General features: G+C 36.9%; 1 protein-coding gene and 1 pseudogene across 1 annotated transcript in view; one reads left to right on the forward strand and one right to left on the reverse strand.

Annotated features, from left to right (window-relative positions):
• Nucleotides 1–26934, reverse strand: part of TNPO3 (transportin 3) — a 79247-nt gene that overhangs the window by 29357 nt on the left and 22956 nt on the right. Inside the window, 9 exon segments of the mRNA XM_055421238.2 lie at nt 1593–1684; nt 3377–3484; nt 5940–6086; nt 7460–7598; nt 8334–8509; nt 11625–11768; nt 22027–22183; nt 23528–23601; nt 24569–24769. Of these exon segments, the coding sequence (XP_055277213.2) occupies nt 1593–1684; nt 3377–3484; nt 5940–6086; nt 7460–7598; nt 8334–8509; nt 11625–11768; nt 22027–22183; nt 23528–23601; nt 24569–24769 (1238 nt within the window).
• LOC148778386 (translation machinery-associated protein 7 pseudogene) lies at nt 8623–9313 on the forward strand (annotated as a pseudogene).

Genomic DNA, 26934 nt, shown 5'->3' on the forward strand with positions numbered 1-26934 from the left:
AGCCTGGCACATAGTGGGCACTCAATAAATAAATATTACTGAATAACTAAGTGAATAAATAATTCTTATAGACTATTTCCTATTAGTTGTTATTCTCTAAAAGATTTCTTATGGCTGGATAATGGAAACCTTAAGAACAAGTAAGCATGGGTGGGCCAGCTCACTCATTAAAGAATCAAGAACAAAAGCTGCAGGAATAGATAAAGGTGCTCTGACTTAAAACATGAGGGAAAATTAAAGTTATCCAAATACTTTTCACAGCTCCATGAGTTTATTTTTTCCTTTTCCTTCTCTTTTTCTCACCCTTCAAGGATACTGGCTCAAGTTCTTTTAAGCAGAGGGGAGGATGCCCCCCAAATGACCAGAACGTAATCCAGAAATGAAAGATGTTTAAATAAATCCTGGATTAGCGCAAGAACACTCCTTCCCGATAAACTAAGTCTGTTAAGACCTTTATACATTAAAAAACAAAAACAAAACCACACCTGTAATCATGTAGTGAAATGTGGATAAAGAAAAAACAAAATAAAATCTTCTCTCATTTATGCCTGACGGTACTAAGCTAGTGTTGAGACTCTCTACTCATCCTTTCTCATACACAATCACAAATCAGTTAGATCATTAGCGTAATATCTTCAGACTGTTACTGAAGGTTCCAAAAGATACCAAAAAGGGTTTAAAAGCAAATAGTATGGTAAGTTGATTCAGGACCAGAACTTCTTAATAGAGAAAAACAAACCAACTCTGATCTCCTTAAATATTTCCTTGATTAGAAAGTAAATAAGATTTCAGTGACTTGACCCTGAAAGTCAGCTAAGAAAGAAGCAACTGTACATTTTATGAATACATGCCTTAACTACCTCTCCAACCAAAGCCCGGTACAGAGAGCTCAACTGCAGGTGTCTGATTACGTACAATACAGGAAAACTTGATAGATGTCAGCATCAATTTATAAACTCACAGAACAAAGTAAATTCTGTTTTTAAGGATTCATGTTAAAATAATAAATAGAATTTCTTTGCTAAGCAATGAGAAATCAAATTCTAATAATTTAAAAATTTCCAACAGCAATAACAAAAATAATTGCCCTTTAGATTTTGCTATTCTTTTAAGAGATATGATAACTATGCTGTGCCTCTCTGAAACTTACAAATGAATTCTCCAAGACAGGAAAAAAGGAGAACAATATAATTAAATATTTGTAAGGATAACTTACCCAAGATCACAAAAGCAGGTGAGAGCCTATTTAGTGTCTATTCAAATGCTTTTAAACAAGTGCCAACAATTTAACAGTCTAATAAATTTTTGATTATACCAACTTTCACAAGGGAGCCTGGGCTGGAAAAATAAATCAGCATTCTTTTCCTAGCATCAAGAACAAAAGAATTTTAACGCTAGAAAATGTGGTTAAAACATGGATATCAGCAATGCATGCTACTCTGAACTAGACTCTTAGAAGTCAGAAGACTAGACAGCATTTTAGAAGAAAGAAGTTCTACGAGTTTCCAAACATATCCCACATGAGGAAAAATGGCGCAATTTTCCTTCCTCTGATATTAAGAGTTCCCAGCAAAAGACTTATAGACACTCACGGATCAACACTCTTTGCTATAGCAGCCATGATAAAGAGAACCGCTTCTGTCACCTCCCAGGGTGGGTTGCCTTCTTTCAGAGTAGAATATAACTAGAGAAGAAGAGGTGGATTATGGATCCATTAAAAGAAAAACAGAATAGAGTTCCAAAACAAAACAAAAAACCTGTTAGTTAAAATAAATTCAGCCCCTTGTTTCTAAATTTAATTATCTCTCAGAGCCAGGGGAGAATAGTATTTTCATTTTTCAAATCTTCACTAACTCTAAATCAATACTAGTTTAATATTTGAAACAAATCCATTTAGATTACAAAGAGTATATCAAGATTATCATCTGTCCCTACAAAATAGTATTATGGGGAAAAAAAACTTATTACATGAGTGTCTTTTCCTGGTTCTGGTAACTGATAAATACATTAACACACTTAAAAATGAAACATAATGTAAAACCTCCACATACATTGGCTTTACATTTATTATTTTAACTACCTGTCTGCGTCAACACCAGTAAGACAGATTAAATTCCTAAAAAGTAGCTGTTCTGAAGCACCCATCACAATACCATGTCCAAGCGAGGGTGGGTGGGGAAAGACCAAGCAGAATACTCAGAGACGTCCTAAAATTTCCCAGGGTATAGCCATCAGTGGAATGTAACTGGCTGTTAGTCTAAATAAGGTTTCTGTAATAAATAACACACTGCTAGGTAAAATGAAATTAAACAATTCTCTTATATGACTTCACAGAACCTTTAAATATACTATTTAAGTCATTTTCCAGTTTTAATTGACAGAACTATTTTTTTCCAGAAAAGAACATCTCATGAGACTGGTGTTCCACAGTACACATTGTGGACAAGACTCACAATTAATGTACATTTGTAAACTGAGGTCTGGAGAACAAGTAACTTGTTCAAAGTCACGCAGCCAGTGAGAGAAGAGTTGAAATCTGAGCACAGAGCATCTGCCTGTGATTTAGTGGGGATCTCACTTAAATCTGCTTTCTAAGAATCCCTAACCCTTTGTAATTAGGTCAAGAAACACACTTTGCTTAATATAAAGAAATACAGTTACAATTATATTAACACTTTCTAGATCAGATGATACCCCAAAACACACCAAATGCATGGGTTACCCATCTTCCAAATTAGGTCAGTTCAGTATGACTGATAAACCATCAAAATCAGTATTTCAGGATTCAGAGCATGATCCAGCAATATGAAAACCACCTGATATTATGCTAATGTTAAGTGACATGGAATGATGATGACTGTAACCTTATGACCTAAAATGTTACTCACTGATAGTTAGGAAAATCATAGGACATGATTCTTCTACTCTACTACAGTCATCTCTGGGATGAAACTGCAAAGGAATCTAACCGTAACTGTGAACAAAGGAAATGCAAAATAACCAAGATTGCCAGGAGGTGATACATAAATATTAAAAGCAGAAAAACTTGTCTATTTTTCCTGGCTAGGTCCAAATTCCCTTTAAGTATCTTGGGGGCTTTAAGGTTCATCTATGATCTTCCATTTCAACGGTACAAGTGGAACAGCTCTCACTACCAAGAATATAGTGTAAAACGGAACTGTTCACTGCAATTGGCTTGTAAGATACTAAATAAACATAGCTACTATATGCCAGGCAGTGTGCTAGGCACCTGCATATCTACTGTCCCATTTAGCTATCGAGATTGAAGAAAAAGATGGAATACTTAGAGAAGACACAGAAGTGGACACAATTAAAATGACTGGTAAAGCTGATTAGAATCTTCAAATGGGCTTACCTGAGCAAAACACTCCATAGATCCAATCAAGAAAATCAAGTCCTTCACCAGGTCTGACACCCGCATCCGAAACTCCCCAAAGTCATCAGTCTCCTCAGGAACCCCCTCCTGAAATTTCAAATCAGATAATATTTGTTTTAAACTCACTAAGGCATTCACTAACTTCTAAAAGAATAAAAAACCCATTAAGCAGTTCAGTCCCAATGAATAAAAAGATAAATTGCATAAATCACAAAGACATTTTACTATAGAAAGTATCCCAAACATTAAGATATGTCAAATCAATACAACCTATCCTCTACCTTTACTATGAGAAACTCTTTTTTTGGCATGTCCAAGCTGCATCCTGCCCTGTTGCTGGAAAAATCTGGAGTGGTGGAGGTGGAAAGTGTTCTAGAATATAAGTCTATCTACAATAGATAAAGTCTAGCTTTTTATTACTGAATAAGCCTCTGAAACTTTATGATTCAAGACCTATCAAAATCAACCATTATCACAACTAGACACACAACAGAATATTAGACTTTAAAAAGAAAAGAATTTTATATAGGTGCACAGATACATAACACAGGTGTAATAAAATATTAATGGTAGGAGTTAGGCAGTAGGTATACAGATATTCATTATAAAATGATTTCACCGTTGCTGTATATTTAAAATTTTTCATTAAAAAATACAGAGATCATTCACATTTCATGCTTCTGAAGTTTTTCTTATTCTAACATCCTCCTGTAAGTATACTAAGGTTTACTAATTATGAGATGGTTATGGGTATGTATAAGAATCGTAGACCATGAGTTTCTGGGAAAATGCCCTTAGTATTACTGAGAATTGCTGATCTAATTCAACATTCCTGCTTTAAGATGAAAAAAATTAAAGTCAAGGAATGAGGAGGAAATAATGGTTGACTCGGATGAGGTAATGAATTATTAAGCATGGCACACCTACAAATGTATGAAATTACCTACAGGGAAATGGTACCACAGAAGTAGCAAAGAGAAGAAAGGGATCGAGCAAACACAGCCATTTAAACCAACACTCCAGTACTCTTGCCTAGAAAATCCCATGGATGGAGGAGCCTGGTAGGCTGCAGTCCGTGGGATCGCTAAGGGTCGGACACGACTGAGCGACTTCACTTTCACTTTCACACATTGGAGAAGGAAATGGCAACCCACTCCAGTGTTCTTGCCTGGAGAGTCCCAGGGACGGGGGAGCCTGGTGGGCTTCCGTCTATGGGGTCACACAGAGTCGGACACGACTGAAGTGACTCAGCAGCAGCAGCAGCAGCCCTGTTTTTATTTACTCATCATGCTTCCAAGCACTATGAAGCTAAGGACAGGATTCCTCAGTTTAAAAAAAAAAAAGTAGTGAAAACCACTGAACTAAATCATCACTAAAGTTCTGTGGAAATACAAAATACCATAACTCAGATGACAACATTAACATTAAGATAAAGAGCACAGACAGTTCTCATGGCAGGTTTAATAGGAAAAAAAAAAATCCACTCCAATTTATAGACTGAAGGACAGAGATACTAAACCACCCAACCAAAATGATGAAATAAACACTATAAAATTTGAAATAACCAAGCAAAGAATGTGGTTGAAGCATTTTCCAATTAACTATTTTATAATATTTCTTGTATATTTTCTTCTAAGCAAATAGATTATTTCTACATTTTATTTTAAATTATAAAATCAGCATAAGTAATATAAAGAAAAATTTGTACTTATGTATTCAGGGGAGAGTCATGTTATTTTCCATGTTCTCACACAAATATTTCATTTTTGTGTTTAGTTTTAATCCAACCACGTATTTTATACTATTAAAAATACACAGCATAAAATTTTACATTCTTTTTCATTTAGGATACCAATTATTGCTATCTCAAGTTATTATTTTTAAAACGCATTACTTTTTCTATAGTTTCTTTTGGTTTATTTTTAATTACTTTTTTGGCTGCATGGCACATGAGATCTTAGCTCTCCAACCCGCACCCCCTGCATTGGAAATGCAAAGTCTTAACCACTGGGCTGCCAGGGAAGTCCCTCAAGCAATTATTTTTAACTGCTGCATTATGATCCATCAAGTTGCTACATAATAATTTATGTAACTCTTCTATAATATTCTTTTGTGGGAGGGCACACGGCACAGCTTGCAGGATCTTAGCTCCCTGACCAGGGATTGAACTTGGGCCTCACAGCAGTGAAAGCACCAAGACCTAACCACTGGCTCCCCAAGGAATTTCCTCTTCTATACTCTTGTACATGGATTTACCATATTTTACATTTATAGATAATGCCTTGTACATAATGATTTTTTTCTTCAGCAGAACTATTTAAGGTGAATTCCCAGAAGAATTACTGACTCAGCAGGACTGATTTCTTTCTACACAGGCATAGCACTCTTCATTAAACTGGTATTGACTTCCTCAGTGTAAGCTAGAGTGACAGAAAACCTGCAGATTCCATTAGCTTTATTCTCTATCTTTTCAGTTCCTTTTCAAGATAGCACTGAAAAGAAGAGGAAATCAAGACATGATTAAATAGAGAAGAAAACTTACATGATCTGGTTCCAACTGGCAGTGGCGAGCCAAGGCATGAAGCAGCCTTTGAATGTAGGCTTTGAAGATGCCATGAATAACTTCATCATTCGTTTTGTACAAATGCTCCCCTAGTCGGTACCAAAAATTAAAGGAAATTTCTACTACCTATCAAAAGAGAAAACATGGTTTATTTGGACCAGAAAAGAAGGCAGTTTTATTATTACCAGGGCTAATAGGAAAGAAACACTTTAAACTAGTATGAGTGGAACCAGTTTCAGTTCAGTTCAGTTCAGTTCAGTCACTCAGTCATGTCCGACTCTTTGCGACCCCATGAATCACAGCACACCAGGCCTCCCTGTCCATCACCAACTCCCGGAGTTCACTCAAACTCATGTCCATCGAGTCGGTGATGCCATCCAGCCATCTCATTCTCTGTCGTCCCCGTCTCCTCCCACCCCTAATCCTTCCCAGTTTAGCAGCCACCTTTTCTCTAGCAGATTATTATCTTTCCAAATTATCTTTCCATGTTAGACCCAAAACTCAACATTTAGGATGACTGACTTTACATTCTCTGTCTAGGCCTGAGATAATTTCTCCAGTAGTATATTGGATTCCAAATTTAGAGAAACAGATACAGAAATCTCTTTAAAATTTAGTCTTTTTCCCTAAATTCTGAAATATTTTTGAGGTTAAAACATGTCTCAGCAGATAAACCTAAAAATATCTGTACAAACCACAGCTTATCTTATATGTGGCACTATTTAAAGGAGAGATAATTATTAAGTAGAACAATACTTCTGCCCAAAACTGTTTTGAGTTTCAACAAAATCTAGATATTGTCATGAAAGTATGTTAAGCAAACACATATTATCTTCTATGTGATCACAGAAAAAACACTGAGACTCACAAGCACTACTGGGCCCCTCCCTGAAAGGGCCCCTACCATCCTTTTCCCAGCAAAGATCCAAGATGAAGCTATTTAGAGTTAGTCAAGCTTGGGAGTTCTTCTCACTTCTTATACTATTAACAGGAGATAAAGCCTTTTGAATAAACAGAGTTGTTTTTTTTTCCTCTTAATCTAGTAAACTTAAAAGTGGCAGCATGTCTTAGAGATCTGGGGATGAAGAAGACTCTTTAAGTCCTTTGAATCCCGTTCTCATTTCCATCCATAATTTGGAGAAAATTTTTGGATTTTAAAACTTGGCATATTTCTTAAGCTATAAAGCTCTAAATAATAACTAAAGCTAGAGAGGGGGTCTCAGTGGAAAAGTAATAAGCTTTCTTTCTAACAGGTTCCTTCCTGCTATGTACCAGTCAGCCCAGCTAAAACCAAGTAGGAACACAGAAAAGAATCAAAGCAGAAGCTGACATATAATTTTTTAAAAAAAATTCACAGCAGAGTAAACTCTTCATGACATTAATTAAAAATAAAACTATAATTTCTCATAAATAAAAAGCTGGATAGGAGATAATAGAATGTAGACAAAATGCAACATACAATTTGAAAAATAATGGCATTAGCATAGTATAAACACTACCTCATATTGAGGGTGCCCTGCACAGATAAGAAGCAGTTCCAGAGTTCGTAGGTCCCCAAGGCCCTGGCCTGGCGTACAAACAATTTTTTCAAGAAAAGTTTCACAAAGTTCAGTGAAAATACGGCAGTAATTCAGAACTCTGTAAAGGAAAGAGGAATAAGAATACCAAGTCAGATATTTGTATATTAAATGTACATACTCACAGACACAGTTAATCAAATAAAGAAACAATCCTTGGCCTAAGAGACATTTAGTGATTATTTGCTATGGTGTATCACAGTCTCCTTAACAAACATCTTTCCTTAAATCATATACTTTTAAACATGTAAGCAAATGTAAGTAAGTCAGTTCAAATTCTCAATTAAAACATCTGAAGAAAATTGCCATTAAATCACACTTGATACTTCAAAGGTCATCCCTAATTGTTAGAGCCTTATCCTCTGTAAGTGCTAAAACTTACTATTCTGCGTGATCACCACATCTCCCTCTGCATTTGATTTCCACTCCTGGTTCAGAGGTGAATAGCAGAGCATCTTGAGGATGTAATGCATATATTTACACAGGGTCATGAAGAATGGAGGGTTTTGTTTTTTTTTAAATCTAGCAAACTTAAGTGGCAGCATGTCTTAGAGATTTGGAGATGAAGAAGACTCTTTAAGTTTGTTCAATCTCATTCTCATTTCCTTCCATAATTTGTAGAAAATTTTTGGATGTTAAAATGAAGGTACGGTTAAGATTTGGTATGTTTTTTAGCTGTAAACTCTAAAGAATAACTGAAGCTAGAGACAGGGCTTCAGTGGCAAAATAGGGATGAATAGAAGGTGACTTAAAAGAATCCCGGCTGTATGGTCTACTGCCCTTAATAATTACTCACTTATCTAAATCTTCACGTGCCACAGCCATATGATAGGCTGTCTCCAAAGTCAGGACTCCTTGAAATAGTTGCATGGCTAATGCCAAGTTGGTTTCCACATTCTCAATGGCATAGAGAGCTGAGCACACGCAGTCTGAAGCAGCTTCATGTAGGTTCGATGAGGTCTTATCCTGTTGCTGGGAGGTAGCAGGAATAGGGAAGTAAGATAATTAAGCTGTAATCCAATAGGATAGCAAGTAAAGCCTGTTTCTGAACATGTACTTTATATATGCGTAACAGCCTAATATTCATGGCCTTCAACGAGACAACATCCATCAATCTTCCTATTTCTGACTATTATTTCCCTATTTGCCAAGCAAATCTGCCTTTTGGTACCTCAATCATGGTCACATGACTTCTAAAATTCACGTTTTCTCCCATTTACTAGTCCCTCCTAGAATGTCTTGTGTTCCCTGCCCTATTTTCCATGGAAATCTTCTCCATCTTTTTTCTTATATTCAAGTACTATTTAAAGTAAAAAGGTTCAGCAAGTATCAAGGACTCAAACCTAACATATTACTATGATATTTCAGAATACTAAGGTTAAACAGAGGTTCTGAAAGCTTCTGGGGAAAAGAGAAGGTAACTTAGAAAGGAGCAAAAATCAAGTTATTCACCTCATTAGTAATTATACCTGCCAGTATATAGGAAAACAAGGCCTTGGAAATTTTGAAGAAAAAGAATATTGAATTTGGAACTCTATATCTAAATCATTAATTAAGAATGATTTAAAAATGTTTCTCAAGAATGCATGCAGCGAAGGTGGCAAGAAGAAGCCCCTGAAACAGCCCAAGAAGCAAGCCAAGGAGATGGACGAGGAAGATAAGGCATTCAAGCAGAAGCAGAAGGAAGAGCAGAAGAAACTCGAGGAGCTAAAAGCAAAGGCCGTGGGGAAAGGCCCCCTGGCCACCGGTGGAATTAAGAAATCTGGCAAAAAGTAAGCTGCTCCTTGTGCCTGAGGCAATGATGACCCTTAGTTCCATTCCTGTTTAAAAACCTGGATTCCCTGCCATAACATGTTGCCACCTATAGCTAGAATGAAGTGTTGTCTTGGAACCTATTGTACATTTAAGAATAAACTTTTGTAAAAAAAAAAAAGAATGCATGCAAAAACTCAGTATTTATTTCCCACATATCCTTCTGAGGAAAGTATCTGAGATGGGTCCAAAAAAAAAAAAAAGGTTAATCCAATCCATAAGCAGAGTAAAGAAAAGTCCCAGGATAACACCTGGGAGCAACTGATACAAACTAGAGCATATTAGAAGGTTCAAGGAGGGAGGCCGGGTTCTATTAAACAGTCCAGAGATTGGATAAATTTAGTGAAGGCATATTGGTCTTTTGTGAATAATAAAAAGCAAGGACATTTAGAATCTCCAAGGGGGTAAAAAGCTATAAAAGCAGGGTTGGAAAAGCACAAAGATAAAATAAAACATTATAAATAAATAAATAATTATTCATTAGGTTATTCTTTGAGTGGTGGTGAACTCAAAAATATTCATTGTACTACAATGTTTCAAAAGTTAAATAAATGTTCAAATTTACTCTTTTGTATATATCAAGTATTATTTAAAAAAAAATTTTTTTTTAAAGAAATAAGAAAAAAAAGCTATATAAGGTCCTGGCCTAAGCATTTGTTTAGTTGCTAAGTCGTGTCCAACCCTTTTGGTGACCCTATGGACTGCAGCCTGCCAGGGTCCTCTGTCCATGGGATTTCTCAGGTAAGAATACTGCACTGAGTTGCCATTTCCTTCTCCAGGGAACCTTCCCGACCCAGGGATCAAACTGACGTCTCCTGCACTGCAAGCAGATTCTTTACAACTGAACCACCAGGAAGCCCTAGCATAAAGCAAAAACTAAACTATTTAGTTTTATGTGGCATGACTGCAAACCACTGAAAGAATATAAGAATGAGAATATATTTGACCCTGACTCTAGAAACATTCTTAAGTAACAGAGGACTGGTCATGACACTGGATCAATAGAGAAAATAATAGCAATATATCTGGCACATTACTTAGTTTGTTCTTTACCCCAATCCCAGTTCCCAAGAGTCATCACTGAAGTTTGAAGTGTATTTTAGACTGTCCTCCATTCACATGTTATCATATTTATATACTTTTTTTTTTTAAAAAGTGGGACCTGAATTTTTTAATACTGACTACTCTTTCACACAACCTGGTGAGATGAAAATCAGAATTACTACCATTAAGGTATGGCATCAACAGACATGGAGACAAAGATAATGATTAGCAAAACAATTACTAGCATCTTAATTTTCCTGAATTTTAGCTTCTGATGCAAGAATGACAGCAAAAACACACTAAAAACATTATATATAATATCTAAAACGTCTTCTTGAAGAATCCATTTTCCTTTTCTTTCTTAAATCCACAGTGATATCAATTAATATCATGCTGCTACTGCTGCTGCTAAGTCGCTTTAGTCGTGTCCAACTCTGTGTGACCCCACAGACGGAAGCCCACCAGGCTCCCCCGTCCCTGGGATTCTCCAGGCAAGAACAGTGGAGTGGGTTGCCATCTTCTAAATAGTTTACCAGCATACACCCAGTATGGAAATACAGTTTCCACCCTAATATGTGTTCATGGAAGGGAAACCATCAGGGAGAGAGAGACAAAGTCACACCCACCTCCAAAGACCTATTTAACATTTGTGCTTGAGATACTGCTGCTTCTTTTTCTAAAAACTAGTCTTATTCTAAGCACTCCCATCAACCAAGACAGAGGAATGTACTACGAGGCATTATTACTTCTAAAGTTTAAGAAAGAAATGGACCAGTATATAAAGACACTACTTTTCATCTCAAAAACCAAAAATTCATCTTATACATGCCCTAATGTTTAACTATCTCAACTATGAAGATAATATTCTGATCTGTAATTGTCTCAACCACCCAATGGTCATGATTAGAAACACACAACTTAATACTTTAAAAATAATGAAAAAGATGCCAATGGTACTTCTGTTACTTGAATTTTAATATGTAAATCACTGATCTACATATAAAACTGCTTTTCTCTTAAACCTAACTACATTTTACTCTGAGCACTAAAAATAATATCTTAATTTGATATCTGGCAACAAGGAAGGGACAGTGCTGCTTTCTTACCATACACTTCCTACTCACACTGCAAAAATCTGAAAACACTCTTATATCCTATAAGGGCAGTTACTGTAAGTGACTATGTGCCAGAAATAAACAAAAGCCATTTCATAAATGAAGCCATTACTTACCAAAACCTCAAAAAGGAGTGCTAGTAATTTATTGTTAGCCATGAAGTTACTGTCCAAAACTCCTAAGTTAAACCAACTTCCCAAACAGCGAAAGACCTTCATAAGCATTTTCTCATCTGTTCCTGCTTTTTCTACACAAGTCATCTGAAAAGAAAAAAATTATACAAATAATACCAATTTTTACATTTACAACATTGTTAAAAAATGAAATATTTTTACAATCACTTTATAGATATGATACTGAGAAAGACAGCAACAGTCAACAGTTAAAAGTGCTTTTTACTTGCCAGACACTGCCTCATTGCTCTTAATTCATTTATTATCTTTACTATCTCCACTTTCTAACCTGAGAAGCTGAGCTACACAGAGGTAGAGACTGGTTCAAAGATACATGTTTCAGAAACAACATTTCTTAGATTCCACTTCCGTATTAATATAATCTTATCAAGAGAACTGTCTTTAGCACTCATCATCTCAGCCCCTTCATGTTTCACAGCCTTGTCATGGCAAAGGGGTTTGCATAACTCAATGGAACTATAAGCCATGCCATACAGCACCACTCAAGATGGACGGACAACTACTAATAGCTCCAGGAAGACTGAACTGGCTGGGCCAAAGCAAACACTCAATTGTAGATGTGTCTGGTGAGGAAAGTAAAGTTCGATGCTATAAAGAACAATATTGCACAGGAACCTGGAATGTTAGGTCCATGAATCAAGGTAAATTGGACACAGTCAAGCAGGAGATGGCAAGAGTGAACATCGACATCTTAGAAATCAGTGAACTAAAAGGGACTCAAATGAGAGAATTTAATTCATATGACCATCATATCTATTACTGTGGACAAGAATCTGTTAGAAGAAATAGAGTAACCCTCACAGTAACAAAGAGTCCAAAACGCAGTATCTGGGTACAATCTTAAAAACAATAGTGTGATTGTTTGATTGTCTCAGTTTGTTTCCAAGGCAAATCATTCAACATCAGAGTAATCCAAGTCTATGCCCCAACCATTAACGGAGAAGTTAACTTATTTGCTGAAGACCTACAACATCTCCCAGCACACAAACACACACACAAAGATGTACTTTTCATCACAGGGGATTGCAATGCAAAAGGAAGAAGTCAAGAGATACCCAGAGTAGTGGGCAAGTTTCTCCTTGGAGTACAAAATGAAACAGAACAAAGGCTAACAGAGTTTTATCAAGAGAATATGCTGGTTATAGAACACCCTTTTCCAACAACCCAAGAGATGACTCTACACATGGACATTACCAGATGGTCAATACTGAAATCAGATTGATTATGTTCTTTGCAGTCAAAGATGGAGACATTCTATACAGTCAGGAAAACAATACCTAAAAAGCTGACTGTGGTTGAGATCATGAGCTGCTTATTGAAAAATTTAGGCTTAAACTGAAGGAAGTAGAGAAAACCTCTAGGCTATTCAGGTATTACCTAAATCAAATCCCCTTATATTATACAGTGGAGGTGATGAATAGATTCAAGTTTTAGATCTGGTAGGTAGAGTGCTTGAAGAACTATGGATGGAGGTTCATAACATTGTACAGGAGGCAGTGACCAAAACCACCCCAAAGAAAAAGAAATGCAAGAAGGCAAAGCAGTTGTCAGAGGAGGCTCCACAAATAGCTGAGGAAGAAGAGAAGCCAAAGGCAAGGGAGAAAGGGAAAGATATACCCAACTGAATGCAGAGTTCCAGAGAAAAGCAAGGAGAGATAAGAAGGCCTTCTTAAATGAACGATGCAAAGAAATAGAAGAAAACAACAGAATGGGAAAGACTAGATATTTCTTCAAGAAAATTGAAGATATCGAGGGAACATTTCATGTGTATTCATGGCAAGAATACACAGAAGAACTATACAAAAAAGGACTTAATGACCCAAATAACCATGATAGTGTGGTCACTCACCTACAGCCAGATATCCTGGAATGTGAAGTCATGTGGGCCTTAGGAAGGATTACAACAAACAAACCTAGTGGAGGTGATGGAATTCTAGATGAGCTATTAAAAATCCTAAAAGATGATCCTGTTAAAAAAAGTGTTGTACTCACAACGTCAGCAAATTTGGAAAACTCAGCAGTGGCCATAGAACTAGAGAAGGTCAGTTTTCATCCCAATCCCAAAGAAGGGCAATGCCAAAGAATGTTCAAACTATTGTACAATTGCACTCATTTCACATGCTAGCAAGATTATGTCAAAATCTTTCAAGACAGGCTTCAGCAGTACAGGAACCAAGAACTTCCAGATGTACAAGGTGGGTTTAGAAAAGGTAAATCAAACTGCCAACATCCACTGGATCATTGAGAAAGCAAGGGAGTTCCAGAAAAACATCTATTTCTGCTTTATGGATTATGCTAAAGCCTTTGACTCTGTGGATCACAATGAACTGTGGAAAACTGAAAGAGATGGGAGTTCCACTACATTACCTGTCTCCTGAGAAACCTGTATGTGGGTCAAGAAGCAACAGTTGGAACTGGACACTGAACAACTGACTGGTTCAAAATTGGGAAAGGAGTATGACAAGGCTATATATTGTCACACTGCTTATTTAACTTATATGCAGAGTACATCACTTGACATGCTGGGCTGGATGAGTCACAAGCTGGAATCAAGACTGCTAGGAGAAATAGCAACAACCCCAGATATGCAGATGATACCACCCTAATGGCAGAAAGTGAAGAGGAACTAAAGAGCCTCTTAAAGAGGGTGAAACAGGAGAGTGAAAAAGCTGGCTTGAAACTCAACATTCAAAACATTAAGATCATGGCTTCTGGTCCCATCAGTTCAGTTCAGTCGCTCAGTTGTGTCCGACTATTTGCGACCCCATGAATCACAGCACACCAGGCCTCCCTGTCCATCACCAACTCTGAGAGTTCACTCAAACTCATGTCCATCGAGTTGGTGATGCCATCCAGCCATCTCATTCTCTGTCGTCCCCGTCTCCTCCTGACCCCAATCCCTCCCAGCGTCACATCCACAACTGGGTATTTGTTTTGCTTTGGCTCCATCCCTTCATTCTTTCTGGAGTTATTTCTCCATTGATCTCCAGTAGCATACTGGGCACCTACCGACCTGGGGAATTCCTCATTCAGTATCCTATCATTTTGCCTTTTGATGAGAACCCCTCATGGGGTTCTCAAGGCAAGTATACTGAAGTGGTTTGCTGTTCCCTTCTCCAGTGAACCACATTCTGTCAGACCCCTCCACCATGACCCGGCCGTCCTGGGTGGCCCCACACAGCATGGCTTAGTTTCATTGAGTTAGACAGGGCTGTGGTCCATGTGATCAGATCAACTAGTTTTCTGTGATTATGACCCATCACTTCATGGGAAACCTAAGGGGATAAAGTGGAAACAGTGACAGATTCTATTTTCTTGGGCCTCAAAATCACTGCAGATGGTAACTACCACCAGGAAATTAAAAGATGCTTGCTCCTTGGAAGGAAAGCCATGACAAACCTAGACAGTGTATTAAAAAAGCAGAGACATCACTTTTCCAACAACGGTCCATGTACAGTCAAAGCTATGGTTTTTCTGGTAGTCATGTATGGATGTGAAAGCTGGACCATAAAAAAGGCTGTGTGTCAAAGAATTGATGCTTTCAAATTGTGCTGGAAGACTCTCGAGTGTCCCTTTGACTGCAAGAAGACCAAACCAGTCAATCCTAAAGGAAATCAACCCTGAATATTCATTCACTGGAAGAACTGAAGCTGAAGCTCCAATACTTTGGCTTCCTGATGTGAAGAGCCAACTCACTGGAAAAGACCCTGATGCTGGGAGAGGTTGAGGCTAAAAGAGAAAGGGGCAGCAGAGGATGAGACAGGTTAGACAGCATCACTGACTCAATGGACATGAATTTGAGCAAACTCCAGGAAAGAGGGGAGGACAGAGGGGCCTGGTGTGCTCTGGTCCATGGGTTTGCAAAGAGTCAGACAGGACTTAGTAACTGAATAAAAACAAATAATAAATGATCTTGAATTAACAAAATGGAGAATAAATGAAGGGAGAAAAATATTAGAGTCCAGACTCAGTTAAAGAGCAAGAAGAATAATATTTTAAAAAATTTTAAAGTTCAATACAATGTTCAGGAGTAAGTCCATTTGAATGGACCACAAAGTGTAATACTGACAAGATAAAAAGATAGAATAAAACATTAAAGAGAACATGGGGGAACTAAATGAAAAAAGTTCTAAGAAGTCTTTAGTATCTGCTATCACAGCCAAGTACATATTTTTCCTGGTAATTGTGGACTAATTTCATCCTCTAAGTTCTAAAACATGACAAAAGACCCGAGAGACTTATAGACCTTATTAAGTCCCACAAGGATATATCAATATTTTTCAGATATCATGATGATATCACCTGTCATCAATTATGATGAAGTGCTAAATCAAGTCCAAGTAGCTAAATGCACTTGATCATCATGGCAGTAATAATGACTATAAGGACTATAGTGGCTGCTGAATTTTTTTTAGTCATTTGAGTGCTTACAAAATTACAAGCTTGAGTCTGTTAACCCAGCTGAAGTCACAGTCTGAGAACTAGGAAACTTCCACAACAGCTCTAAATGAAGCTCTTATTATATTGCTCAAACTCATATCCAAAATTTAATTGTGTGGCTTGCTGAATTACAAACAACAGTTGAATTTACAGTCCTACCAAGTTTCTCATGTCAAAGTTCTGAAACTGACTGGTAAACAGTGGACTTCTGAAGTTTGGAATGGGGACATCCGGTTGGACCCTAATGAAACTGGTAATCCAAGTCACTTTGAGTCTCCCTTACCAATAGAAGTAGCCTCTGCCTTCAAGTGTCTGAGACAAGCCTTCCTCAGCTTCAAAGCCCTGTAATAACCCCATCTGAGACAGAGGCCTTGAAAGAAGATGCCCAATCTCTTCAACACCTTCCACAAACATCCCCAATAACACTCATAAACTAGGGTCAAATCTCAGAATGTTCTAGGGGAACAGGAGGAAATAACTTATACACCAAGAAAACTGTGAAACTTTGCTTATATGTGTCTGAAGAAACCTAGGAAATATGCAGAAAGGTGTTAGACTGAGGAAGGCTGGACTATAACACTAGATTGAGCCAAACATTGACACAAGTATACTTCCTTGAGAATCTTCATTTAGTGAGTGTATGAAGTCTCTGGGAAGTACCAATAGGATCATCATAGTGCAAGTGTCTAGAATTCTGGAACAAATCTATGCACTCTTCTGCAGCTATTTGTCTTTGAAAATCAGCTTCTGGATTGCTATAAGACATGGACAGGCCTATCCATAGGACATCAGGTGATCATGTGGCCTGAGCTTCCCACCATGAACTAAGTATTGTCTGAACTACCTAGCCTTAAGATTGGGCATGCATAACAGAGATTTGTCATCAGATGAAAATGATATAAAGAGATTCGGTATAGGAAGATTTGGAAGCTACAAAAATGTTACATGAGTACAGGTGGCTCAGATTCTCTAACACCACTTAGTCTTGCACTGATTCATCCCCTTCAGTCCATGCCTGTGGCCTCCTGGGATGTTCCTTACAACTGGAAAACATCCAAGCCTGGATTACAGATGGATCTGCAAATGCTGGTACCACCTGAAGGCAGACAGCTACAGCATTACAGGCCCACTCTGGGGCCACAGTGAAGGCCAGTGCTGAAGGAAAACCCTCCTAGTGGCCATAACTTCAAGCAGTATGTATAGTTGTTCACCATGTCTGCAGTGAGATGACCAGAAATTCGGATCGCCACTTATTCATGGACCCGTGTCAATCATTTAGATGGATGATCAAGGATTTGGCAGAAACAAGATTGGAAGACTGGTGACAAGCAAGTCTGAGAAAGAGGTATATGAATGACATATAAATGGGCACAGATTTCTGCCCCATGTGAATACCCACCAGAGCATCACTATAATGGAATTTCCCAATGACAGATAGACAAAATAACAAACTCTAACACTGTCAGCCTCTCTCCCTAGCCACCCAGTGCTTGCTCAATAGGTTCATAAACAAAGTGGCCAGAGTGGAAGGGATGGAGGCTAAACATATATTAACATGGATTTCCACTTCACCAAGGCTTAACAGGCAAACACTACTGATGAGTGTCTGTCAACAGCAGAGATGAACACTGAGTCCCTAGTGGCACCAATTCCCATGGGGATCAGGTTCACTGATTATATTGGCTTCTATCACAGAGGAAGCAGAGATTTGTCCTCATAGGAATAGATCCAAATTCTGGATATAGCACTGTCTTCCCTGTTTGTAATGCTTCTGTCAGCGTTATCATTCATAGATGCAAATACCACATCTAACCAGGATGGTATCATATCAAATCAAGAAACTCATATCAGAGTAAAGGAAGTACAGTAATGGGCAACTCTGAGCTCTTAGTTTGGAGATCTGGGTCCCAAAGAAGGTATGCTTCCACCAGGAAACTCAAAAATAAAAAAAACTCCAGTGAACTGGAACTTAAGACTACCACCTGGACAATGGGAGATTCTTATGCCACTGAACCAATAGGAAAAGGAGTTATTTCACAGATGACTAGAGTGATGAATCACAATTACCAGTGAAATACTGTATTGCTTCTATATAACCAAAGCAAGGAGTTCTAGGTCTGGAACCAAGAGGATTTTCTAAGGAGTCTCTTTGTTACTTCCAAGCCCAAAAGGTTAATGGAAAACTATAGAAATCCACAAGGCAGGATGATTGAGGGCTCAGACTCCCAGGCAGCTAAGTTTCTGGTCAGGGCAGGTGTCTTAGTCCATTCAGGCTGCTATTAACAGAATAATACAGAATAGGTGGCTTATAAACAATAGAAATCTTTCTTACAGTTCTGGAGACTGGAAGTCCAAGATCAAGGTACCAGTCTCTGCTGAGGACCTGCTCCTTGTTTCATAAACAATTGTCTTTTTACTGTGTCTTCACATGGCATAAACGGGAAGGGAGCTGTCTGGGGTCTCTTTTATATGGGCACTAATCCCATTCATGAGGGCTCCACTGTCATGACCTAATCACCTCCGAAAGGCCACATCTCCAATACCATCACCTTGGGGATTCGTTTTCAACATATGAATTTCGAGGCAGGGGCACACACAAATATTCAACCTATAGCAGCAGAGAAAACATGAAATGAGTTGTGGAAGAAAAAAGCCATATATACCAATTACAGCCTTGTAATCAATATAAGTGAGGACTGCAGTAGCTCCATACTTTCTGTCTGCGTGTTACACCATGCACTGGTGATTAAGTGTGTGTAAAAGAGCACCTATGGGAGCTAAGTTAAAAGGCAAGACTGGCCAGCTGTAGAGCTACTGCCTCTCAGTTCCAAATTCACCCTTTCAGAACTACTCTGTGAAAATGGATCTGGGCCCTTTAAATATTTTTGTCCTGTGCCAGTTGGCACTAACTTTTTGTTAGAAGGTCACTAGAGAGAAAGTGCAGAACGAAAAGGGTTTTGCTTCCTGATTCTAGTATGCTCACTAAGCAGCCTCCTAAGAACACGCAGCTGCTTCAGCCCCAGACTCATAGCTTCTCTGGTGTCCAGCTCTTGCAGTACATCGGCCAGCACTTTCTCCAGCACCAACTCTCATCTTCACCAACAGTTTTTCAGCAAGCTGCTCCTGGCTCCTGAGGAATGGACTCTCTTCTTTAGCAACAGATTCAGTGCACTGAGCTTCTCCAGTGCCTGCAGTGAACAGTGGCCAGTAGCCTCCTCTGGCATTCCCGCACCCAGCTGATTTTGTTGCAGAGTGCCTCTGGTGAGATACCTTCCCTAACAACTTTCTTGGACTTCCTGGAAAGCAGATTTCTAGCAAGTTTGAGAGGAGAGATTTTCAGTGGCATGCAGCACCACAGTGACTTCTTTACCATGACCAAACCATCACCAACAGGGTTTGAATCTCAGTCCTGGGAGAGGGGTGAACTCTTCCTTCCCTAGAAACTCTATCTTAGCCTTGACCTTAATGACTGCTCCTTGTATCTGTTTTATTTCTATATTCTTTAGAGCTCTCTTTACCTCTTACTAGACAATCCCTCGTTACTACAGATGCCTATTTTAGTTAAACATTCTTTACATTGAACAGTCCCGATAAATTAATAGGTGGTTTCTCTCTCCTGACTGGACCCAAACTGATACCAAAAGGAACCAAGGGTTCTAGATCTGGGGCAAAGCAGTAACTAGATGAATACTAGTTATCTTTTTCTGTGAGGAAATAAAGATCTACTCCAGTGGCCAAAGCCATAACATTTAAAGCATCAAAAGAATAACTTAAGCAAAGACCCTGAATCAATAAAACCCATGGGCCCATAACACACCATAAAGTCAAGGGGAAAAAGTAACATTTAAGTCATCTTTAAAACAAAATCCTTATATAAAAAACAGAATAATTAAAAATTAAAGATTTCATCCTGCCTGTCTGGGAACTCAGAAGAATGTTATTATACATGTAGAAAGAAAGAATTAGCAAAACTTTATTTTGCAAACCATGATGAAATTATTAAGGCAAGGATTATAAACTTAGAATTTAACATTCATACAAACTGCATTATATTGTAAGGGGAGAAACAAACTTTATAAATAGAAGAATCAAACTATCATTCTAATCTAGTCAATCCTAGCATAGCATCACTAACAGAAGGTCAACCAAACAGTGTATCTTCTGATAAACTGCAGCATGAAATATCTAAGTTGTTTTCTAGCTAAAAAATATTTAACCTTTTAAAACTAACCCATCAAAATCTTTCAGTCTTTCTTACCAGGTTCCTGGGAAAGAATTAAGTCCTGCAGAAAATGCTTTGAGTGTCTATTTTCTCAATCATCCTATGAATGGTATATAGGAGAAACTATAATGCCTTAGGGCATTTAAGGCTTAATTCTCTTGAGGAATTCCTACTGAGTAGGGCTTTTGATATAACTTCCAATTAGAGGAATCACAGAGAACAGAAAAACAAACTAAATGACACAAAGACAAAGACAATCCAGGAGGTAAGAAGATTCTTTATAAAATAACTAGTCCAGTCTCAACAAATCAGTGTTATTTTGAAAAAAGGAAGAAGAGGGACTGTGATCATAACAACTCAATACAAGGCATGGTTCTAAACTAGTTATTGATATGAAAAAATGCTACAAATAATATGTTAGGACCAACTCAGGAAATGTGAATACGGTTTAGGTATTTATTAGATGATATAAAAGTTTACTGAAATGGAAAGATGAAGCTGGAGGACTGGAAAAGCAGGCTCCAGAAGGGTGAGTAAAGCATATTCTCATTTGGGTTTTCAAAATCTGCATACATGTTCACAGAGGATACATACTAAAGGATTAACAGCATGATAGATGGTTTCAATGTAACTTGATGATCTATATTTTCTAATTTTCTATTACATGATTTCTTTAAAATAAATGGTTAATTGAAAACATATTTAACTTTAAAAAGTAATTTTCCCATGAACTTCTAATGAACACAATTTTAAACAAAACTTTGTTTTTCAAATGAAAAGTTCTATGCTGCTGAAGTACTGAAATACATTCCTGAAAAATAATCTACTATAACCACATTGTCGCGAAAATTGACCTGGACACAAGACCTAAAAATGGTATATGGGCTAAATAATCAATTTAATACCATTTATTAGTTCGGGAATCAGCAAAATTTTCCCACAGAAGGGTCAGATAGTAAACATTTTAGGCTTTGTAGACCATGTGAAAACTCCTCAATTCTGCTGTGTTAGCCCAAAATTATGGCCACAGACCACGTGTAACTGAACGGGCATGACTGTATCCCAGTAAAAATTCATCTACAAACAGCCCATGGACCATAAATTTACCTACCCACGTCGAGGACATTAAAATTTCCACCTAATCAAAAAGGATGCAAGTACATTTAACTCTTTTTTATTAAAGAACAGTATACTCAATAATTGTGATATTATTCAAAGGTCAAGTAAAGTTCTGTACCACCACCCTATCAAAAACTCTCAATTTATCCCTTAGAGAGGATCCTTTCCTTAAGTAAATTTATATGCAGTTCCTGGAGCATAGTCCTTACTCAAGAGCCTACAGTACAGCTGGTAGCAGGAAGGAGGAGAAGAAGGGATATGTAATCAGAAGACCGGAGTTCAAATTCTGATCAGCAGTTGTGTAATTCTAAAACCTGTTTCTCATTCATAAAATGGAGATAATACCACTCTGACAGCATCATTTAGAAGCTCAGAAAGTATAGTTTCTGAAAGTATTTTTTAACTGTAAAGTGTTATATAAATGACATAGTATTAAAATTGCCAAATATTGCTAAGAAAGCTACTTTACAATAGTGCTACTGATTACAAAATAACCACCAAAGCTTTTTGCACACAGGCAACAACTCAGGATTTCAAACATACCAAGAGAGATACTACTGTACTAGAATAGAAGGCCAAATCTTCTATAATTTCTGTGCGCCGATTAGCTCCAATTCGTAAGGAGCGACTATGTACTTCTTCAGGTAACACTGTAAGGATCTCCAGCAGAAAAGGCAGAGAAGTCACATCACTGCTATATCTAGGTAAGGAAAGAGGAGAGCTCTAAGTTATTTAGAGCCCAAAAATACACAATCACATAAGATAAAAACAGCCATCAGAATAACCCATGACAACAAAGTAGAATTCTCACTATAGTTAAAGGGGAGAAAAATCCAATACACTCTTTTAGAAAGACTTCTAGAAATCAAATTTTCAACTTGCATAATAATCTATGACCCAGCAATTCCACTTTCAGAAATTTATCTTTCAGAAAAATCTCACACACACATGGAGATATATATGCACAAGTATTTTTTTTTAATAATAGCAAAAATACTGGGAAAATGTAAAGGTCCTTCATATTAGGATAAAAAAGGTTACAGATATCATACAATGGAGAATATATAGACATTATAATGAGTATCTATGTCATAACATCTATGTGGATATAAGATGTCCACAACTGAGTGAAAAAAGTATATGAAACATATTATTACATATAACTGAAGAAAATACATGTTTATGCATATTAATACATATATGCACCTCTTTATTTTAAAATGCTTAAAGGGAAGTCTAGCGGGCTATACAGTCAGTCACTAATAGTGGTTACTTATAAAATATATGAATAGGAAGAGACAAAAGTATTTGCTTTTTACTTTGAAAGCGTCCATACTGCTAGAATTTTTTCAAGGAGCATGCATAATATTATCAATAAAAAGTTTCTTAAAACAAAAAATAAACTATCTCCATAAAGGTTTTAATGACACACTGTAGTTGTAGTAAAAATGACATCCACTTTGTTTAAAAATAATTTCCTAGCCAAATGCCAAAATGCAAGCAAATATCAAGATTATCCTGCCAAGATCATGAGGAAATGCTTTATTCAAAGCAGCAAGCTCCATATATCTAAAAATAATACTGTCCTTTTTATAGACATGAAATGAATCTCAATTAGTAAGAATAAACATTCTGACTATATTTTTATAAAAACCATTGATATGACAGTTAGTGGGAGTAATCCACAAGACAACGAAAGGTTTTGTTATAGTTAATTCAAGAAGAGTGTGTGTGTGTAAACTATATGAGTCTTTAACGTCCCACATGACATACTTCTGTAGTATTTAAATTTTAAATGATTTTCTTATACTCTAACAAAGGTTAATAATAAATAATTCTACGCCAAAAGTTTGGGCATGCTCAGTCGCTTCAGTCATGTCGGACCTTTTGCGACCCCATGGACTATAGCCCACCAGTTCCTTTGTCCAGGGGATTATCCTGGCAAGAATACTGGAAAGTTGGGGGAAATGATCCAAATGTCCAGCTTTTGCTAACAAATTTCTCTGTGTAGGTTAACGGTAATTAGTCAAAACAAGTTACTTACTTTTCCACCAATGTCTGTACACATCCCTTCCAGGAAGGCATCTGTAGGGCAAGGTCTGCTATTGCTAAAGCCAGCTGAGTAAAAAGGGAGATTAAATAAATGAATAGACAGATGAACAGAAATAGAGTTACTAACAATATTAACTGGAAAGCAAAGAAATTAAATTTCTTCCAAACAATGACAACTTAGACTGCGATACCACAATTATTCTTACCCCAACTATGTATCATGTAAATTCTTCTGGGCTAACTACAAATTGCTGGGATTTAAAATTTAACCTTTAAAAATGAAAAACCAAATTAAAATATAACAAGAAGAAGTCAGAAAGCACAAACTGTAGATAGTCCTCAGACTATAACAATACTTACTTTTATTTGGCAATACCATAGAACTTCATGGACTTATAAAATATACTTTGTCAAAAACCCAAAGCTACTGACAGTCAGCCCTTTGACTCACTCAGTAATAGAGTGCCATATCCCTTCTCCTTTCATTTCTTATCTTGAAGCCTATGTAAAAACCTCTTTCCTCTTCAAGAGCATTTCTATGCCAGGCAGAGAACACATATGAGTATGTATTCACTGAAGTGTCGTCCACTTTTCCTTTGTATTTCCCTATCTAAGGTGGAAAGACCAGAAGCTCTAGTTTATCATTTAATTCATGAGACTTTTTAACAGCTAATCAGTCCAGAAAGGATTTTTTAAAAAGGCAACTATGTAGACCTCTGACCCAGAACAGTACTTTATCATCTACAAAGTAATAAGAGTGTATGTGTGTATGCACACACACACGCCCACATAACGTGACTGTGAAAACCTAAACACCTCCCTCAATTTTGTTATTTAAGTTAGTCTGATACCAAATGAATTCTAAGATAAATACAAAGATTTAAATTTTTCACATTATATTCACTTCTAAGAATACAGCAATGAGTCTTTAAAAGTTAACATCACTTCTCATGGCCTAGCACTGCTAATCAAAATTAACTTGATAAATCCAAATGGCCTTACAAATTTTCCTAATGAGAAGCATAGGATTTACCTGCGTTACAATAACAGGTGACAAATCTTTCAAGTTCTGGATATGAGTTAGTAATGAGTCCCGTAAAGAGGCATGAGAGTCTGTGGGGAGCTCATAAAATGAGGTCTGAATCTTCATTTTCATGGTCTGTGCAGCAAAATAGCATGATTCTACATCTTGCCGGATCTGTAACAACTGGTCTGAAATCTCCCATGCATGAACCTAAAAGCGACAAAAAAAAAAAAAGTCATAAAAACTACTTTTTTGAACTACCTTAATGCCACACAACCTCAATACACATACAAACTTATTTAGACCAAAGTATAATGAAAGAAAAAAATCTCAAAGATAAATTACCAACCAATTCAGTCAAAACTTCAAACTACTGCGTATTTTCATAGGCCGAGCTCAACAAAAGTACTACCTAAAATCTTCTGATTCTAGGAAGGCATGAAAGTTATCAATTAAATAAAGAGATCTAAGCTTTACTGATTATAATTATTAATTGCGTAGAGGGGGAGAGTATAAAGAAAAATGTCTCAAAGTTTCTAATAAAACTAAAATGTCATTATATAGTTCCCAATGCTAATCCATAAGTTGGATATTTCTTCTCTTATCCATTTAAAATAAGTAAGCTTTTGTTCACTCTGAGAATTGTATTTGGAAGCTCTCTTAATATAGCCATAAATAGGAGAATATATTGGTATTTCATATTTAAATAGGCCTACATTTCAATCTTTAGTTGCTGACCAAAACAGCAGAAAAACTATCTAACATACTTAATTTTCTTATGTTTTTATGTCTGCCGAAGTGCTATATATGCTACTAAAATCATTTTCACAGGAGCATCTATGGAAATACTAAATAGAATGAAAGCACAGAATTGGTCTCTGTAAATTTGGTCTCTTTACAAGTTATAAAAACTTGTAAGACTTAAAAAAGTTTTATTTTGAAAGATACTCTGGGAACAAACTCATTCAGTATAAAGTAGGCAACTAATTAACAATTGATAAACTATACCAAACAGCCTCTACATGGGAGCAGGCTAAAATGGGCTGACAATAACAGACTGAAATTTTTTTTCAATCTCAATTCAATAACAGAGCCAACTATAAAGAGTGATCACATAGATTTATCTACTTAATTTCTTATGAAGACAGCACTTCACAAGTAATACACAACGATTCTTCAACATCTTCCCAAAGATAAATGGAAAGTCAAAGAAATGGCTTATATAAGTTCCCAAAGTAAACTGAAAAGAGACTCTAAAACTCACAATGTTTAATGACAAAAAACTTAGCTTTAATCAAGTAATAAGTTGATGAAAACCAAGCATGAAACATTAACTTCCTTCTTGATAAAATTTATCTATTAATTTTTTGTATTTTTTATCCCCACCATGTCACAAAAAATCTTCCCAGTCACAGAGTTTTTAGCCATTCATTATCTAACCAGTAACATGAGAATATCTATAATTTAACATGCCATCAAAATATATCTTGCTCAAACTGACATTTAAAAAAATAGCCAATAGCAAGCCTTAGAATAACCATAAGTGCCCTCATGAAAACAAGAGCAATTAAAGAGCAAAACCAAAACACTATAGACATTTACAACAAAACTACGTATTATCTACTTATCTCCAAGAACCCCAAAACATAAGTGGATGGGGACATGCCAGTGACATCTGTAAGACCTGTTTCAACCTTAGTAAAAACAGAAGCAGAGAGAAACTACAAGGTATCCAGTGGATCTAAGAGGAGAGAACACCCTAAGTGTCAACAGGCAGTCACTAGAAAACAGAGAAGCCATCTGAAGACTGCAGCTGAAAACAGAAAAGGTTTTGCCCAATCCAAAAGCAAATGAGTAAAACAGGCCTAGGTAAGGTCTGAGATGGAACAGTCTAGCCTCTATCAATTCTGGAAACTGATGTCAGGGCAAGACCCCAAATGAGGAGAAACCGCTGTGAAAAGAATATTATACAGAACAAGTACAACAGAGACAAAGGGGAAAAAGGAGAAAGGAACAAAGCTAGGAAATCTTAGAAATCAAACCACCATATCTGTAAATACTATCTGAAAACAACAGAAAAGGAAGCTCTATGAAGCTGGAAATACTACCCCCTTAGCTATGCCTCCTTCTAAAAGTTAAAAAAAAACAGCAACTAATTTCACAAAAAAGAAACAGTGCACTGAGTTCAAATGCCATATACATAGCAATGGAGGGGAGGGGAGGTGAGAGGGGGCGGGGACAACAATGAGCAGAATAGCATCACTACAAGGAAAGTAGGCCAGAAAAATATTTTAAAAACTAAAGGACAAAGGTTCCAACCGAAAAAGCTCTCAATGGCCTAAACTACAAAACCTGGGAGTAACAAATTACGATAC

This window comes from Moschus berezovskii, chromosome 3, assembly GCF_049115385.1.
Source record: "Moschus berezovskii isolate FMDL1 chromosome 3, NW_MosBer_1.0, whole genome shotgun sequence".
Taxonomy (NCBI): Eukaryota; Metazoa; Chordata; class Mammalia; order Artiodactyla; family Moschidae; genus Moschus; species Moschus berezovskii.